Source organism: Oncorhynchus mykiss, chromosome 16 (genome assembly GCF_057628025.1).
Source record: "Oncorhynchus mykiss isolate SJ-2025 chromosome 16, ASM5762802v1, whole genome shotgun sequence".
In the NCBI taxonomy this organism is placed as follows: domain Eukaryota; kingdom Metazoa; phylum Chordata; class Actinopteri; order Salmoniformes; family Salmonidae; genus Oncorhynchus; species Oncorhynchus mykiss.
In genome coordinates, this window is record NC_143037.1 from 31,798,102 (window position 1) to 31,814,752 (window position 16,651).

Genomic DNA, 16,651 nt, shown 5'->3' on the forward strand with positions numbered 1-16,651 from the left:
AGGACATTCCTCCAAAAAGTACAATCTTTGTCCCCATGTGCAGTTGCAAACTGTAGTCTGGCTTTTTTTATGGCGGTTTTGGAGCAGTGGCTTCTTCCTTGCTGAGTGGCCTTTCAGGTTATGTCGATATAGGACTCGTTTCACTGTGGATATAGATACTTTTGTACCGGTTTCCTTCAGCATCTTCACGAGGTCCTTTGCTGCTGTTCTGGGATTGATTTGCAACTCAATTGATTTGATTTTCGCACCAAAGCACGGTCATCTATAGGAGAAAGAACACGTCTCCTTCCTCAGCGGTATGACGGCTGCGTGGGCCCATGGTGTTTATACTTGGGTACTATTGTTTGTACCTTCTGGCGTTTGGAAATTGCTCCCAAGGATGAACCAGACTTTTTTTTCTGAGGTCTTGGATAATTTATTTTGATTTCCCCATGATGTCAAGCAAAGAGGCACCGAGTTCGAAGGCAGGCCTTGAAATACATCCACAGGTACACCTCCAATTGACTCAAATGATGTCAATTAGCCTATCAGAAGCTTCTAAAGCCATTACATAACTTTCTGAAATTTTCCAAGCTGTTTAATTAAAGGCACAGTCAATTTAGTGTATGTGAACTGTCAATGTCAATTTAGTGAATTATTAGTGAAATAATCTTTCTGTAAACAATTGCTGGAAAAATTACTTGTGTCATGCACGAAGTTGATGTCCTAACCAACTTGCCAAAACTATAGTTTGTTAACAAGAAATTTGTGGAGTGGTTGAAAAACGACTTTTAATGACTCAAATCCTAAGTGTTAGTAAACTTCCGACTTCAACTGTCTGCTTAGTTTAATATAGTGGAAAGACACCAAAAACAACTTAGTCCAATCAATGTAAGCTAAATATGATGTGGCTGTCCATGGTACTGATTTGTGTGTTTGTGTGTGCGTGCAAGTAGAAAAAACATGTTGACTCACCCTACTTGTAGAGAAACGCCAATAACTGATCATCTCTTGTTGGCTAAGTACACGCTTGAAGTTTTTGTATACGCTTGAAGTTTTTGTTGTCCTAGGCTACCTGGCTAAAATGCTTGCTCGCTAGCCTATCTTCCTTTCATGGCCATCTATGTGCCAGGCCAGCTAGCTAACATTAGCCTATTAGATCTAGCTACTTCCATCCTCTCAGGCCAGGGGCACAATGTATGAATTTATGGTTGGATCAGAATCGCCATTTATAATCATTGGCCGGTACGGAGAATGAAGTAAAACCACAAGTCCAAATCCCTATCTCCATCCATAGCTAATTTAGGAAAAGGGATAGTTTTAGCTAGCTAGCCACCGGAGGACAACGACACAATGAGATGCAACTATTCCATTTTTTTTGCTATAAATGCCGTTCTGCTTTTGATGTGATTGTTCTGAAGTCAAATCCAAACTGGCTACCCTTGACACTTTTTTAGTGCGCCAGGAACATTCACAGTTGAGCTCACTCAGTTTAGCTCAACGCTAACTGGCTATTATAATTATAATTTTTTTTATCATCAAAGGAGGCCAAATGCTCGCTGCCTTCTCTTACATTCAATGCTACGGGCGGCAACAATGTCACTCTTTTTGATCAGACAGCATCAGATAGATGGGCTACAAATACTGAGAAAGAGGGGTGCTGTTTCGTTCACTTGGATGCTTCTCCAGTGAGACACATTCAGCCTCTTGCGAATTGAAAGAAAATTATGAAACAGAGATGTTCTGAGGTTTGGTGAGTGACTACTATGTAGGCGGCCTGAAATGTGGCCATACTGTTGAGATCAATGACACCCTTGTACACTGACCCCTCCCCGCTACATCCTTTACCTCCCCCTTTCCTATTCCTACCCCTGTTCCCGTCCCTGCCCATCACCTGTCTCTGGAAAACTCCCAGCGTGGGTCCTCTGGGAGGTCGTACTCTGGGATGGGGTCGTCATGGCCGGCTGAGCTGCGTCGTGTGGTGATGCGGACCAATGGGGTGCTGGAGTTCATCGAGGAGCTGGAGTCATTTGACACCTGTAGGAGACGACAGATTGGCTGATCACCTGAGCCTAGATACACTGGTCAAATAAGAAATGGCAGGGATAGGCATGTGTGTGTGTTTGTATTACTATTACTGTGAGGACCAGGAGTGTAGGTGGGTAGGTGTGTGTGGGCGCACACATGTCTGTGTGATGAAAAAAAATCTAAAGATCAAATGCCTCATTACATGGGCTTTAAATTATATTGATACTGTGCAAATCAACATATTCTTCATGCTTTTTAAAAAGCAAGTTAATGCATGTTAGGGATCATTAGTGATCACATCTCAGTGCTAGAGTAACGTTCTATCTGATGAATGTGTCCGTTTATCATTGTCCTCAGGGCTCTTCTCTCCTTTCTGCTCCAACCTTACCTTGACACTGGAACCACCCATCTCTCGCAGGAATGTAATCCATCACTTTTTGTACCTCTTGGAGTTTGTTTTCCCCTTGAGGGAAAAGCATCACTCACAGAGAGGTAGAGGAGCTAGAACAGGAGCTAGAGGTGCTGGAGAGCAGTGCCAACATGCTCAGACACCATGCACTGTAGCTAGCTGTCTTTCAGTGGAGTTAACTGATGCATAGCACCTCAAGCAGTGCGATGTATTAGTTACAGTAGTCTTATTAAAATCCACTTCCCCTGAACAGCTAAATTAACTGGGTTCTCAAATCAGAGTCCCAGTAACCCAATTGATCTATGTCGGGAATACAAAATGCGGTGGAACTTTTTGGGTGTTTTCTGCTCTTGGTAGGTAAACCTTGGACTATTTTCTGTTGTTTTTATTTAAGATGGAGTATATGGGGCTTTTCACACTGCTGAACCTGAACCAAGCCAAGCTGTACTGTGCTGGCCTGGTTACACATCCACCATAGTAGCTGAAACCATGAAAAAATAAAATCCCAAACAGTTTGGTTTGGGTCAGCACAATAGTGTGAAAAGAGAATTATGTATAAATGCATGTGTGTGTGGAGTTTGTCTTTTTATGGGTGTTAAATGCCTTGGAAACCCCTTATCTACTTTCTGTTACCTGGCGACGCAGAGGTATCTGCTTGCTGAGTTTGTGGACTGCTGGCTGGTTCCCGAAGTCAGGCTTCTTAGTCGTATTTCTCATCCGGCACACCACCACGATGACCACCATACAGGCAATCAGGAACACCCCGATGCAGTATATGGCTATCTCCACGTAGTCAGGTGATGTCAGACCCGTCACTGTCTCTTCCTTATTGGCTGTTTGGGGATCAGAAGGGATGCGAGGGGAGAGTGTCAGGGAGGGATAGAAAGTGGAACGTAGAAGCACATACTGACTCATGACATAATGTACACAAACACACGGACGTGGGCACACAGACACTTAAACAAAAAAGACATGGACACATCTGATAGACGCACATGTATGAACTGAACACATGCCATGGAAACGACACACACGCACACACACACACACATGTCATTGCTAGATAGACAAACAAAACATAAATAATGAGAAAGACGCACACATGTTTCTCTCTCCATCTCCCTCCCTCTACTCTCTCTTCTTCACACAACCATCTACTGCCCATCTAGGACAGACAGAAAATGGAATTGATCTAAGAAGAGGGGCTAAACCATAGAAATATAATCATTCTGATTCTATTTTTACGAGGTAAATACACTGAGCTCAAGCAGGGGGCTGTACTAAGTGCCTACATTCAGGGTGACTTGACACACCACACACACGCAGGGTGAAGACACACTCTCTCAAATACACATACATGCACGCACACACGTTCTCCCTCCCTCTCTCATCTGGATACACGCACCCTTTGACACACACGCTTCAAATCAGACTGCAAACAAGTGAGTGGTGCCCTTTGTGGCAATATATGGCCTGAGCTTCCTGTCTGTAGGAAATGGGTCTGGGTCTGTCTCTGTGTGGCTATAGGACCACAGCCTGTTCCATAATGCATGTCATCCACCCATGGCTACAAACAATGCCCTTGTACTGTGCAGCCAGGGGGAAGTAACATGTAGGAACCTTTCTCCAGTCGGCTTCGTATCACCTGGTCCAAAAACCACAGCGCAACACAGAAGGCAGAAAGAGCTATGCAGGCGCCACCAGAGCAGATACATGGGGACTAGGGCAATAAATTAAAGATACTATTCGCCAAGAAATTAAATCCAATCAAAGAACAATGTTCATCCCCCGAATACATCGTGAAATGCTTTGACAAGCCCATTGCTGGACCAGCACATTGACAAGCCCTTAACCAACAATGCAGTTTTAAGGAAAATAAGAGTTGAGAAAATATTTACTAAATAAACTAAAGTTGAAAAAAAGTAACATAATAAAATAACAATAACAAGGCTATATATACAGGGGGTACCGAATCAATGTGCGGGGGTACAAGTTAGTTGAGGTAATTGAAGTAATATGTACATGTAAATAGGGGTAAAGCAACTATGCATAATAATAGTATTTTGTTCAGAGACAAAGCAAGGCTATTATCTGGGAGGGCAATGAGGGGATTTTTGTACCTGCTGTCTGTTCATGTTGTGGATTACAGGAGATTAAGTGCTATCATCCATCTCATTTAATGTCCAGAGTCCAGACATCTCACCCACCCTACATACATGTAGATGTATTAATGTTGGCCAACTCTGTTGCCTGAACTGAACCTCTAAGGAATGAGCATAAGTGTTCTATTTATATGGACTTTAACTGTGTTTGGTATATACAGTGGGGTTCGAAATTATTGATATCCTTGATAAAGATGAGAAAAAATTATTGTATAAAATAAATATTTGAAACAGTGTACATTGTATGCTCCAAACATTTTGGAAACTCTATTCTTCTATATGAATATAAATGCTCAGAGAAAGAGATTGTTTAACAGTAACATATTTTTTTTCTCAAAAAGGTAGGAGTCTGTTTTTAATACCTTTCAATAGCTCACCTCGTGAGGATAATGGCACTGAGACATTTTCTAAAATGCTTTATGAGTTGAACACGTTGGGAGGGATCTTAGACCATTACTCCATACAGAATCCTTCCAGATGCTTGATATCCTTTGTCTAAGTTTATGGACTTGAAAATGGGTTTCAAATCCAGAGACAGGTGGCCATTGCAAAATGTTGATTTTGTGGCAAATAACCAGGTTTCCAGCCAACCTTTTTATGTTGGATAAAAAAATGTCACGACAGGCATGATCAAAATTTGTTGGTAAACCTTCCAAATGTCAACAAAACAAAATATGTTAGACAAGGTGGGATCTTTTTGTGTCGGTAAAATGTATTATGCAAGAAATGGAAGTGGAAATGCCTTTATGCGCAAATATCGATATAATAATAACCATCTTATCAAACTTGGAGTCACGAGATTATATGGTCCTCTCACTCGGGAAAGCATGCAGTTTATTATGCTACAGATGAAATAAGTTATGATGAACTTCACAGGGTGGTGAAACTGCACTGTGATGAGCTTGATAGTTGCTTTTTTTCCCTCATAATAATCTCATCATGTAGGCTATACAAGCGAGCTGTTCTATATCGAGTGCACGTGTCAAGACCAGAGTGGGCACATTTGCTATATAAGAAATGTTTTTTTGTGACAAAACCATCAGTAGAGTTGAAAATGCTATGGAAACCCATTTAACTTGTATGTTTTATTCGGTACATGGGAATTTAACCTAGTATTATTATTTTTATGTTATTTTTATGTGCACTACGTCATCAAGCACAGCCTTTTACCGTCAACAAGTCAATTGGATGGAAACACATCTCTGGTGGGAAAATGCGCATATTGTTTATGTGTTTTTGTTATATTAGCATGAAAATCTGTCGCTATTTGGATGGAAACCTAGCTATAGAACAGTGGAGGCTGCTGAGGGGAGGACGGCTCATAATTATGGCTGGAATGCAATCAATGGTTGGTATCATACGTGGTTTCCATGTGGCTGGAAACCACGTATGACCCCTCCTCCCCACAGCAGCCTCCACTGCTATAGAACCATTTCTTTATGGACTTTGAAGTGTTATTGGGGTTATTGTCTTGCTGAAAGATCCATTTGCGGCCAAGTCTCAGCCTCCTGGGGGAGGACACCAGGTATTTGGCTAAAATGTCCTGGTGCTGGGTAAAGTTCATGATGCCGTTGACCTTAAAGGCCCCAAGACCAGTGGAAGCAAAATAGCGCCAGAACCACCACCATATTTTACAGTAGGTATGGCGTTCTTTTCTGTTCATGCATTCTCATTTCGACGCCAAACACACCACTGGTGTGCGTGGCCAAAGAGCTCTATTTTCATGTCATCCAACATATGTAAATGCCTGGAGTTTGCTAAACGGCATTGGCACTTGGATTGAAACCGGTGCTTTGGTCAGAGGGCATGAAAATAGAGCTCTTTGGCCATGGACACAAGTGGTGGGTTTGCAGTCAAAATGAGAATACATAAGCAGAAAATAAAATCTCTTTCTCTGAGCAATTGTATTAGTATAAAATAATATAGCTCAGTATTTGAATTAGTTATTTTATACAGTTATTTTTGCAAATCTTTATCAAGGGTGTCAATGACCCCATGCTAAATATATGGATGTTTGTCAGTGCAGACATGAGGAACACAGACACACTCACACAGACACACATTTAAAAGACACACACACAATCGTGCAGACACAGGGGGATACACATACATTTAAACTAGGACTGCCAAACGATAAAATGTTCTAATCGAGTTAATCGTATGACAATTTGATTCATCGCAAATTCAGAATTCGCTCCAATTAAGATGTAATTTAAGATTGTTTATACAAAAAGCATTACAAGAATAATGACGTCTTGATTTATCCCAAAATAATGGTTATAAAAATTAAGTAAATTAATAAAACACACCTTCTTTGATAAAGCACACCTTCTTTAACCTCAATGTCAACTTGTTTTGGAGACAACATTGTTTTTAGCAGTATATATATTATGTATTTTCATGTTTTCAGTTGATTTTGAACACTTTCATACAATCTGATTAATCACAATAAAAAAAAAAGTGTGCACTAAAATCAAGTTAACTGATTAACTCTGACATACCTAATTTAAACACACACACACTATATCAAATATATTGAATACATTTAAAAATATTGGCCCTGATAATTGAGAAAGTCAAGCCGTGAGTATTCCAGCTGTGACATTCTTTTTTATTATCTCAAGGAGAAATAATAAAAAGGCAATCAATTATCAGAGTCAGGAAAGACGTGAAGCCATAAGGGAGTTTTTATTAATTCTCAGGAAATGACAGAGAAGCCACTGACACCGACAGACAGAATCACCAAGACAGACAGACACCCTTCTTCTGTAAAAACTTGCAGTCCGAGCCAAAATGTACGTAGCACCAACATACTTTCCCCGAGAACCAGGGGAGAGAGGGAGAGAGATGAGGGAGGGGGAGAGAGAGGCAACCCTCCTCTTGAGTAACGAGACACTCGAGCCATTCGGAGAAGTCGGGTTATAATAAGCTGTTGTTGACTGTAAGTTCATCATTGTATTCTGATATTTTGTTATTTTGTTGAGTTTGTGTGTCTTTCACTCCAAAGGAGCTTTTCACTTCTCCCTTCTTCCCATAGAAATCATCAAAATAACTTTATTGACCGAACGTTTAAAACCGTTAGCGAATGACATTGAGAGAGGGTGAGAGAGAGTGAGGGGAAAGGGAGGGCAGTATATGAGTGTATATACCTGGAAGCACCGTCAACCAAGCAGTGTGATAGGAGATCCCAATAGAATTACCCGCCAAGCAGGTATACTCCCCAGCATCCTCGTAAGTGACATTGGGGAGGTAGAGGACTTCAATCTCCTTGTCCGTGGTGTTTACACCTGCGGTCTGGGAGAGGGTTAGGAGTAGTTGTGGAGGAGGAGGATGAGAGAGGAAGGGTAGAAGAAGAAAGGGAGGAAGAGGAGAAAGAGAAGGGGCAGGTCGATGGGAGAGGAGGGGTGGAGGAGAAGTATAAGGAAGAGACAGGGATGGAGGAGAAAGAAGAGGAAGAGACATGGATGGAGGAGAAAGAAGAGGAAGAGACATGGATGGAGGAGAAAGAAGAGGAAGAGACATGGATGGAGGAGAAAGAAGAGGAAGAGACAGGGATGGAGGAGAAAGAAGAGGAAGAGACATGGATGGAGGATGAGAAAGGGAGGGTGGACGTTAAAAGGATAAATTATATTTAAGGGGTGAGTAGGAAGAAAGTAAGATAAAGGGAAGGAGTGAGAGTAGCAATGGAGGGGGAAAAAATAGCAGAGAGGAGAGAAGAGGAGGAAACGCAGAGGTAACAATTAGACCCACAACACCATGAGAGAGGAGTAGCTGGATGGTGTCCATAGCTGGGAGGAGAACGGTCGTCCCATCTATAGAGAGAGAGAGTAGATGGCAGGAGCTTCCAGAGAAGGGAAGGAGGGTCCAGCGAGGGAGGGTCTTCAAAACAAACAGGAAGAGCACCTTGTACCACAAGAAATAATAGCAGACACAATACACCAAAACACGTGATAAAAATACCCTTCACCCACAACACCAGAGCCCAATCGTATCCACACCAGGCCTGGGCATGCACAGTACACACAACCACAGAAGAGGAAGGCAATCACCTATGCCCTTACACATCACACCATTCAGGGAGAAGAAGAGAGAGAGAAACAGAGTTGAAAGGTCTGAGATGGACATAGCAGGATAGTGTGAGTGTGCAGGTACAGTAGGCATTTCCATGGCTGTACAGTCACAGTCAGTAGTTACAGTAGAAAGGATCAGTCAGTCCACAACCCAGCAAGAACTAAGACCACCACACCGAACCGGGTCAGTGACAGGCCCAAAGAGACCACACGGGAGGTGGTCAACAGAGGTCAAGGATCAGGGGTCAGCGGTTACCTGGGATGACCGTCAGCCAGCCCGACTGGTTGACCTCCCCTATATAATTGGAGACTTTACAGGTATACTCTCCAGCGTCCTCCTCAGTTACGTTGGTGAGCGTGAGCACCTCCACATCCGAGCTATTGATGCCTGAGCGCTGAGGTGTGTGAGCAACACGCACACACACACACATGTGCACGCATACGCATACACAAACAACCAAACACACACACACACGTACACGGCAGCAGGGGGACAAAACAAAACACAGGCCTGTTACTGTCACATCTGCACCTCGGTGCAGGGAAAGGAGGTTACAGGAGCCGCCACCCAGACAGGAATACAGCCAGTGTTCCAGTAGTATAGAGGGAAAAGGGATATTTATTATTCTTCGTAAAGGAGAGAGACAGATGTGATAGTAACAAAAATGCTCTTTTTATAAATGGCAAAAAAGTTACCTGAAAACAAAAAAATTATTAGCCTACACTTTGAAGAAAAAGAATACGTGAAAAACTGAGAGTGTCAATCAGGTAATCAGATGTCACAAGAAAGAGGAACCAATCATTTTCACTGATCAGGTCAAAACAGCCAATGAGGGGCCAGGGAGGGCTGGAACGTACCTTCAGTACACGGACGTAGGGGTGTCCATCTGGGCCGGTGCGACTACCATTCTTCTGGATGTGCTGCAGCCACTGGATGTGGGGCTGAGCATCACTGTACACCTTACACACGAAGCGTGCGTCCTCCCCTACATTCACACTGGTGTTGGCTGGCAGCCCTGCCTGGAGAATGGGTCTATGAGGGGACCGTTCTAAGATGGAGAGAGAAAAGGGGAGATGTGTTATGGTGAGTTAGTTTGTGCATGAGACATCGCCATTGGCCATTTAAAACCCCAACCTTGACCCATACACCCCTTGGTAAAAGACAGATTTGTATTTCTAATATCAATGACAGCCAATTGATCAACTAAGCTAGATCACCACTGGGTACCTTAGGAATAAGCATTAGGACACAGACTTCACTTTGTCTAAGGAACTGAAAACGAGCACAGAATACTTGGGGGTGAGGGTTCGGAGAGTCAGGTGGGGTGGTTTGAGGCCTGAGGGGAACTGGATGGGTTAAAGAATCAAATCAAATCAAAATCAAATTTATTTATATAGCCCTTCGTACATCAGCTGATATCTCAAAGTGCTGTACAGAAACCAAGCCTAAAACCCCAAACAACAAGCAATGCAGGTGTAGAAGCACGGTGGCTAGGAAAAGGACAAAACCTAGGAAGAAACCTAGAGAGGAACCAGGCTATGTGGGGTGGCCAGTCCTCTTCTGGCTGTGCCGGGTGGAGATTATAACAGAACATGGCCAAGATCTTCAAATGTTCATAAATGATCGGCATGGTCCAATAATAATAAGGCAGAACAGTTCAAACTGGAGCAGCAGCACGGCCAGGTGGACTGGGGACAGCAAGGAGTCATCATGTCAGGTAGTCCTGAGGCATGGTCCTAGGGCTCAGGTCCTCCGAGAGAGAGAAAGAAAGAGAAAAAGAGAGAATTAGAGAGAGCACACTTAAATTCACACAGGACACCGAATAGGACAGGAGAAGTACTCCAGATATAACAAACTGACCCCCCGACACATAAACTACTGCAGCATAAATACTGGAGGCTGAGACAGGAGGGGTCAGGAGACACTGTGGCCCCATCCGAGGACACCCCCGGACAGGGCCAAACAGGAAGGATATAACCCCACCCACTTTGCCAAAGCACAGCCCCCACACCACTAGAGGGATTTCTTCAACCACCAACTTACCATCCTGAGACAAGGCCGAGTATAGCCCACAAAGATCTCCGCCACGGCCAACCCAGACAGGAAGATCACATCAGTGACTCAACCCACTCAAGTGACACACCCCTCCCAGGGACGGTATGAAAGAGCCCCAGTAAGCCAGTGACTCAGCCCCTGTAATAGGGTTAGAGGCAGAGAATCCCAGTGGAAAGAAGGGAACCGGCCAGGCAGAGACAGCAAGGGCGGTTCGTTGCTCCAGAGCCTTTCCGTTCACCTTCCCACTCCTGGGCCAGACTACACTCAATCATATGACGCACTGAAGAGATGAGTCTTCAGTAAAGACTTAAAGGTTGAGACCGAGTTTGCGTCTCTTACATGGGTAGGCAGACCATTCCATAAAAATGGAGCTCTATAGGAGAAAGCCCTGCCTCCAGCTGTTTGCTTAGAAATTCTAGGGACAATTAGGAGGCCTGCGTCTTGTGACCGTAGCGTACGTGTAGGTATGTACGGCAGGACCAAATCAGAGAGATAGGTAGGAGCAACCCCATGTAATGCTTTGTAGGTTAGCAGTAAAACCTTGAAATCAGCCCTTGCCTTGACAGGAAGCCAGTGTAGGGAGGCTAGCACTGGAGTAATATGATCAAATTTTTTGGTTCTAGTCAGGATTCTAGCAGCCGTATTTAGCACTAACTGAAGTTTATTTAGTGCGTTATCCGGGTAGCCGGAAAGTAGAGCATTGCAGTAGTCTAACCTAGAAGTGACAAAAGCATGGATTAATTTTTCTGCATCATTTTTGGACAGAAAGTTTCTGATTTTTGCAATGTTACGTAGATGGAAAAAGGCGGGCTTAGAATGAAGAAGAATGAGGGCTTATACAGTGCCTTGCGAAAGTATTCGGCCCCCTTGAACTTTGCGACCTTTTGCCACATTTCAGGCTTCAAACATAAAGATATAAAACTGTATTTTTTTGTGAAGAATCAACAACAAGTGGGACACAATCATGAAGTGGAACGACATTTATTGGATATTTCAAACTTTTTTAACAAATCAAAAACTGAAAAATTGGGCGTGCAAAATTATTCAGCCCCTTTACTTTCAGTGCAGCAAACTCTCTCCAGAAGTTCAGTGAGGATCTCTGAATGATCCAATGTTGACCTAAATGACTAATGATGATAAATACAATCCACCTGTGTGTAATCAAGTCTCCGTATAAATGCACCTGCACTGTGATAGTCTCAGAGGTCCGTTAAAAGCGCAGAGAGCATCATGAAGAACAAGGAACACACCAGGCAGGTCCGAGATACTGTTGTGAAGAAGTTTAAAACCGGATATGGATACAAAAAGATTTCCCAAGCTTTAAACATCCCAAGGAGCACTGTGCAAGCGATAATATTGAAATGGAAGGAGTATCAGACCACTGCAAATCTACCAAGACCTGGCCGTCCCTCTAAACTTTCAGCTCATACAAGGAGAAGACTCATCAGAGATGCAGCCAAGAGGCCCATGATCACTCTGGATGAACTGCAGAGATCTACAGCTGAGGTGGGAGACTGTCCATAGGACAACAATCAGTCGTATATTGCACAAATCTGGCCTTTATGGAAGAGTGGCAAGAAGAAAGCCATTTCTTAAAGATATCCATAAAAAGTGTTGTTTAAAGTTTGCCACAAGCCACCTGGGAGACACACCAAACATGTGGAAGAAGGTGCTCTGGTCAGATGAAACCAAAATTTTACTTTTTGGCAACAATGCAAAACGTTATGTTTGGCGTAAAAGCAACACAGCTGAACACACCATCCCCACTGTCAAACATGGTGGTGGCAGCATCATGGTTTGGGCCTGCTTTTCTTCAGCAGGGACAGGGAAGATGGTTAAAATTGATGGGAAGATGAATGGAGCCAAATACAGGACCATTCTGGAAGAAAACCTGATGGAGTCTGCAAAAGACCTGAGACTGGGACGGAGATTTGTCTTCCAACAAGACAATGATCCAAAACATAAAGCAAAATCTACAATGGAATGGTTCAAAAATAAACATATCCAGGTGTTAGAATGGCCAAGTCAAAGTCCAGACCTGAATCCAATCGAGAATCTGTGGAAAGAACTGAAAACTGCTGTTCACAAATGCTCTCCATCCAACCTCACTGAGCTCGAGCTGTTTTGCAAGGAGGAATGGAAAAAAATGTCAGTCTCTCGATGTGCAAAACTGATAGACATACCCCAAGCGACTTACAGCTGTAATCGCAGCAAAAGGTGGCGCTACAAAGTATTAACTTAAGGGGGCTGAATAATTTTGCACGCCCAATTTTTCAGTTTTTAATTTGTTAAAAAAGTTTGAAATATCCAATAAATGTCGTTCTACTTCATGATTGTGTCCCACTTGTTGTTGATTCTTCACAAAAAAATACAGTTTTATATCTTTATGTTTGAAGCCTGAAATGTGGCAAAAGGTCGCAAAGTTCAAGGGGGCCGAATACTTTCGCAAGGCACTGTAAGTGGGTGGCGGAGAAAAGAGAGGAGGGGTGGGAAAATAATATAGCGAATAAAGGGAGCTCAACAGACAGAGTGAAAAGAGAAAGAAAGAGGGGTGAAGAGGGTGAATAAAAAAAGAAAGGTAGAGAGACAACTTTCATACACTGTGTGTCAGTCTGTCAAGAGTTTTGCCAATAGTAATCTTCCTCCGTGCTGTTCCTCTGTCCATCAGAAGGCCAAATGGCTACTCTCTCTCTCTCTCTCTCTGTCAGATCAGATGATTCCCACCCCTCCCTCCTCTCACTCTCCCTCCTCCCTACGCATTCCTTGGACTCGCCGTGTTTATTGTCTCTCTACCCTCCTCCTTCCATCCCTCGCGTGTGTGTGTTTGTGCATGTATGCGTATGTGTGTGTATGTGTGCGCGTGCATGTGTGTTAGTGGTTTAGCGGACTCATGTGGAACTTGCCTGAAGTCATCATGTAGTCTTGATGGCTGCTTGGCGTTGCAACTGATGACTTATTCACCAGTCTGCTCTCTGACCACACTGACTCAAGTGTTTCTGTGAAATGTATGTTTGTGACTCGAGTGTTTCTGTGACATATATGGTTGTTTGCATGTATAGCATATGTCAGGTGTGGATCTATCCATAACTGCATGGACAGCATGGTGACTATGACGTACTATCCATATATGTTATAGACACCATGCTATCCTTGCATTTATGGAGAGAACAAGACCTGACACATACTGTACACACACACACCCACTCTGCTCTTTTATTATCCCGATCCACTCACCCGAATCAAATACAAAAATCTATTTATCAATTAAGTCATTAGTAAAGTACTTATGGCTGCTGGGAGTTGAGGAAAGGGACAGACTTCTGTGGCGTCTAAGCTGCACCACTAAACTCTGGGTAGCCTGGCGGCTTGACACACAGGGCCCTGGGGGTCAGGGAGGGGTTGTTGATCGGAGGGGGATAGGGCCAGGCCCGGACCAGGGGAAGAAAGTGAAGAAGGAGTGAAAGAAAAGTGGAGGGGGCTGGGCATAAACAAAGTGCCCGCGGGGTGACTGGGTACCCCTGTGGGTGAGCAGGCTGTGAGTGAGTGTGTGTGTGCACTGCATGTATGTGTGTTTGTCTGGGAGGCCCTCCCCCGCGCCCGTGGACAGTTTCAGCCAGAAAAGGCGTGTCTAGCTTTGTTGTTAATGTCTGATCCTGTTGGTCATTTGGGCCCAAAAGCACGATAAGAACTGCCTTCCAGACACTCTCCCCCTCCATTTCTCTTTCTGTCTACACCCCTTCTCACACTCTATTAAACAGTAAAATTCAGTAAAATTAAGCAAGAGGTTGTGGGGGGGAGGTTAGTCTGGAGCCGGACATAAAAAGGGTTTACTGCTGAGCAATAAAACAGAACAAAAAACAGAAACAGAGAGAGTCTGAAGGAGAGCTTTAGTTAATCCCATAGCAAGGGGGCCTGGAAGGGCGAGTGTGTGTGTGTGTGTGTGTGTGTGTGTGTGTGTGTGTGTGTGTGTGTGTGTGTGTGTGTGTGTGTGTTTGTGTGTGTGTGTGTGTGTGTGTGCACGCGCATCTGGAGGCTACAACAGTGAGGTATTTGAGGGTATTTACACTCAGGATTCCATCTCTTGTCTAATAGTTTTGTGAACATTGCCCTTTATTACCATGGAGACACTGACAGAATTTTTTTTTGCAGTGGAAGAATGTACAAAGTAGAAATAAAAACAATGGGGTGCAAAGGAGCAAAATAAATAAATAAATAAAATAAATACAGTAAGGAAAGAGGTAGTTGTTTGGGCTAAATTATAGGTGGGCTATGTACAGGTGCAGTAATCTGTGAGCTGCTCTGACAGTTGGTGCTTAAACCTAGTGAGGGAGATAAGTGTTTCCAGTTTCAGAGATTTTTGTAGTTCGTTCCAGTGCACCACTAAACTCTGGGTAGCCTGGCGGCTTGACACACAGGGCCCTGGGGGTCAGGGAGGGGTTGTTGGCAGCAGAGAACTGGAAGGAGAGACGGCCAAAGAAATAATTGGTTTTGGGGGTGACCAGAGAGATGTACCTGCTGGAGCGCGTGCTACAGGTGGGTGATGCTATGGTGACCAGCGAGCTGAGATAAGGGGGGACTTTACCTAGCAGGGTCTTGTAGATGACATGGAGCCAGTGGGTTTGGCGACGAGTATGAAGTGAGGGCCAGCCAACGAGAGCGTACAGGTCGCAATGGTGGGTAGTATATGGGGCTTTGGTGACAAAACGGATTGCACTGTGATAGACTGCATCTAATTTGTTGAGTAGGGTATTGGAGGCTATTTTGTAAATGACATCGCCGAAGTCGAGGATTGGTAGGATGGTCAGTTTTACAAGGGTATGTTTGGCAGCATGAGTGAAGGATGCTTAGTTGCGAAATAGGAAGCCAATTCTAGATTTAACTTTGGATTGGAGATGTTTGATGTGGGTCTGGAAGGAGAGTTGACGGTCTAACCAGACACCTAGGTATTTGTAGTTGTCCACGTATTCTAAGTCAGAGCCGTCCAGAATAGAGATGTTGGACAGGCGGGCAGGTGCAGGCAGCGATCGGTTGAAGAGCATGCATTTAGTTTTACTTGTATTTAAGAGCAATTGGAGGCCACGGAAGGAGAGTTGTATGGCATTGAAGCTTTCCTGGAGGGTTGTTAACACAGTGTCCAAAGAAGGGCCAGAAGTATACAGAATGGTGTCGTCTGCGTAGAGGTGGATCAGAGACTCACCAGCAGCAAGAGCTGGTGAGCTGATGTATACAGAGTCGGTCCAAGAACTGAACCCTGTGGCACCCCCATGGAGACTGCCAGAGGTCCGGACAGCAGACCCTCCGATTTGACACACTGAACTCTATCAGAGAAGTAGTTGGTGAACCAGGCGAGGCAATCATTTGAGAAACCAAGGCTGTCGAGTCTGCCGATGAGGATGTGGTGATTGACAGAGTCGAAAGCCTTGGCCAGATCAATGAATACGGCTGCACAGTAATGTTTGTTATCGATGGCGGTTAAGATATTGTTTAGGACCTTGAGCGTGGCTGAGGTGCACCCATGACCAGCTCTGAAACCAGATTGCATAGCAGAGAAGGTATGGTGAGATTCGAAATGGTCGGTAATCTGTTTGTTGACTTGGCTTTCAAAGACCTTAGAAAGGCAAGGTAGGATAGATATAGGTCTGTAGCAGTTTGGGTCAAGAGTGTCCCCCCCTTTGAAGAGGGGGATGACCGCAGCTGCTTTCCAATCTTTGGGAATCTCAGACGATACGAAAGAGAGGTTGAACAGGCTAGTAATAGGGGTAGCAACAATTTCGGCAGATCATTTTAGAAAGAAAGGGTCCAGATTGTCTAGCCCGGCTGATTTGTAGGGGTCCAGATTTTGCAACTCTTTCAGAACATCAGCTGACTGGATTTGGGAGAAGGAGAAATGGGGAAGGCTTGGGCAAGTTGCTGTGGGGGGTGCAGTGCTGTTGACCAGGGTAGGAGT

At 44.1% G+C, this 16,651-nt stretch overlaps 1 protein-coding gene across 13 annotated transcripts in view; it reads right to left on the reverse strand.

The window, feature by feature from the left end:
• Positions 1-16,651, reverse strand: part of LOC110491806 (fibroblast growth factor receptor 2) — a 96,267-nt gene that overhangs the window by 29,613 nt on the left and 50,003 nt on the right. For 4 of the 13 annotated variants that reach the window (XM_090202541.1, XM_090202536.1, XM_090202539.1 and 1 more), the window contains 4 exons: positions 9,507-9,697; positions 7,728-7,872; positions 3,043-3,249; positions 1,874-2,015 (listed from right to left, as the gene is read on the reverse strand). In XM_090202541.1, the coding sequence (XP_090058667.1) occupies positions 1,874-2,015; positions 3,043-3,249; positions 7,728-7,872; positions 9,507-9,697 (685 nt within the window). Of the gene's footprint in view, positions 1-1,873; positions 2,017-3,042; positions 3,250-7,727; positions 7,873-8,904; positions 9,044-9,506; positions 9,698-16,651 lie in introns of all 13 variants that reach the window. The other 9 variants (XM_090202538.1, XM_090202540.1, XM_090202544.1 and 6 more) reach the window with 3 other exon arrangements.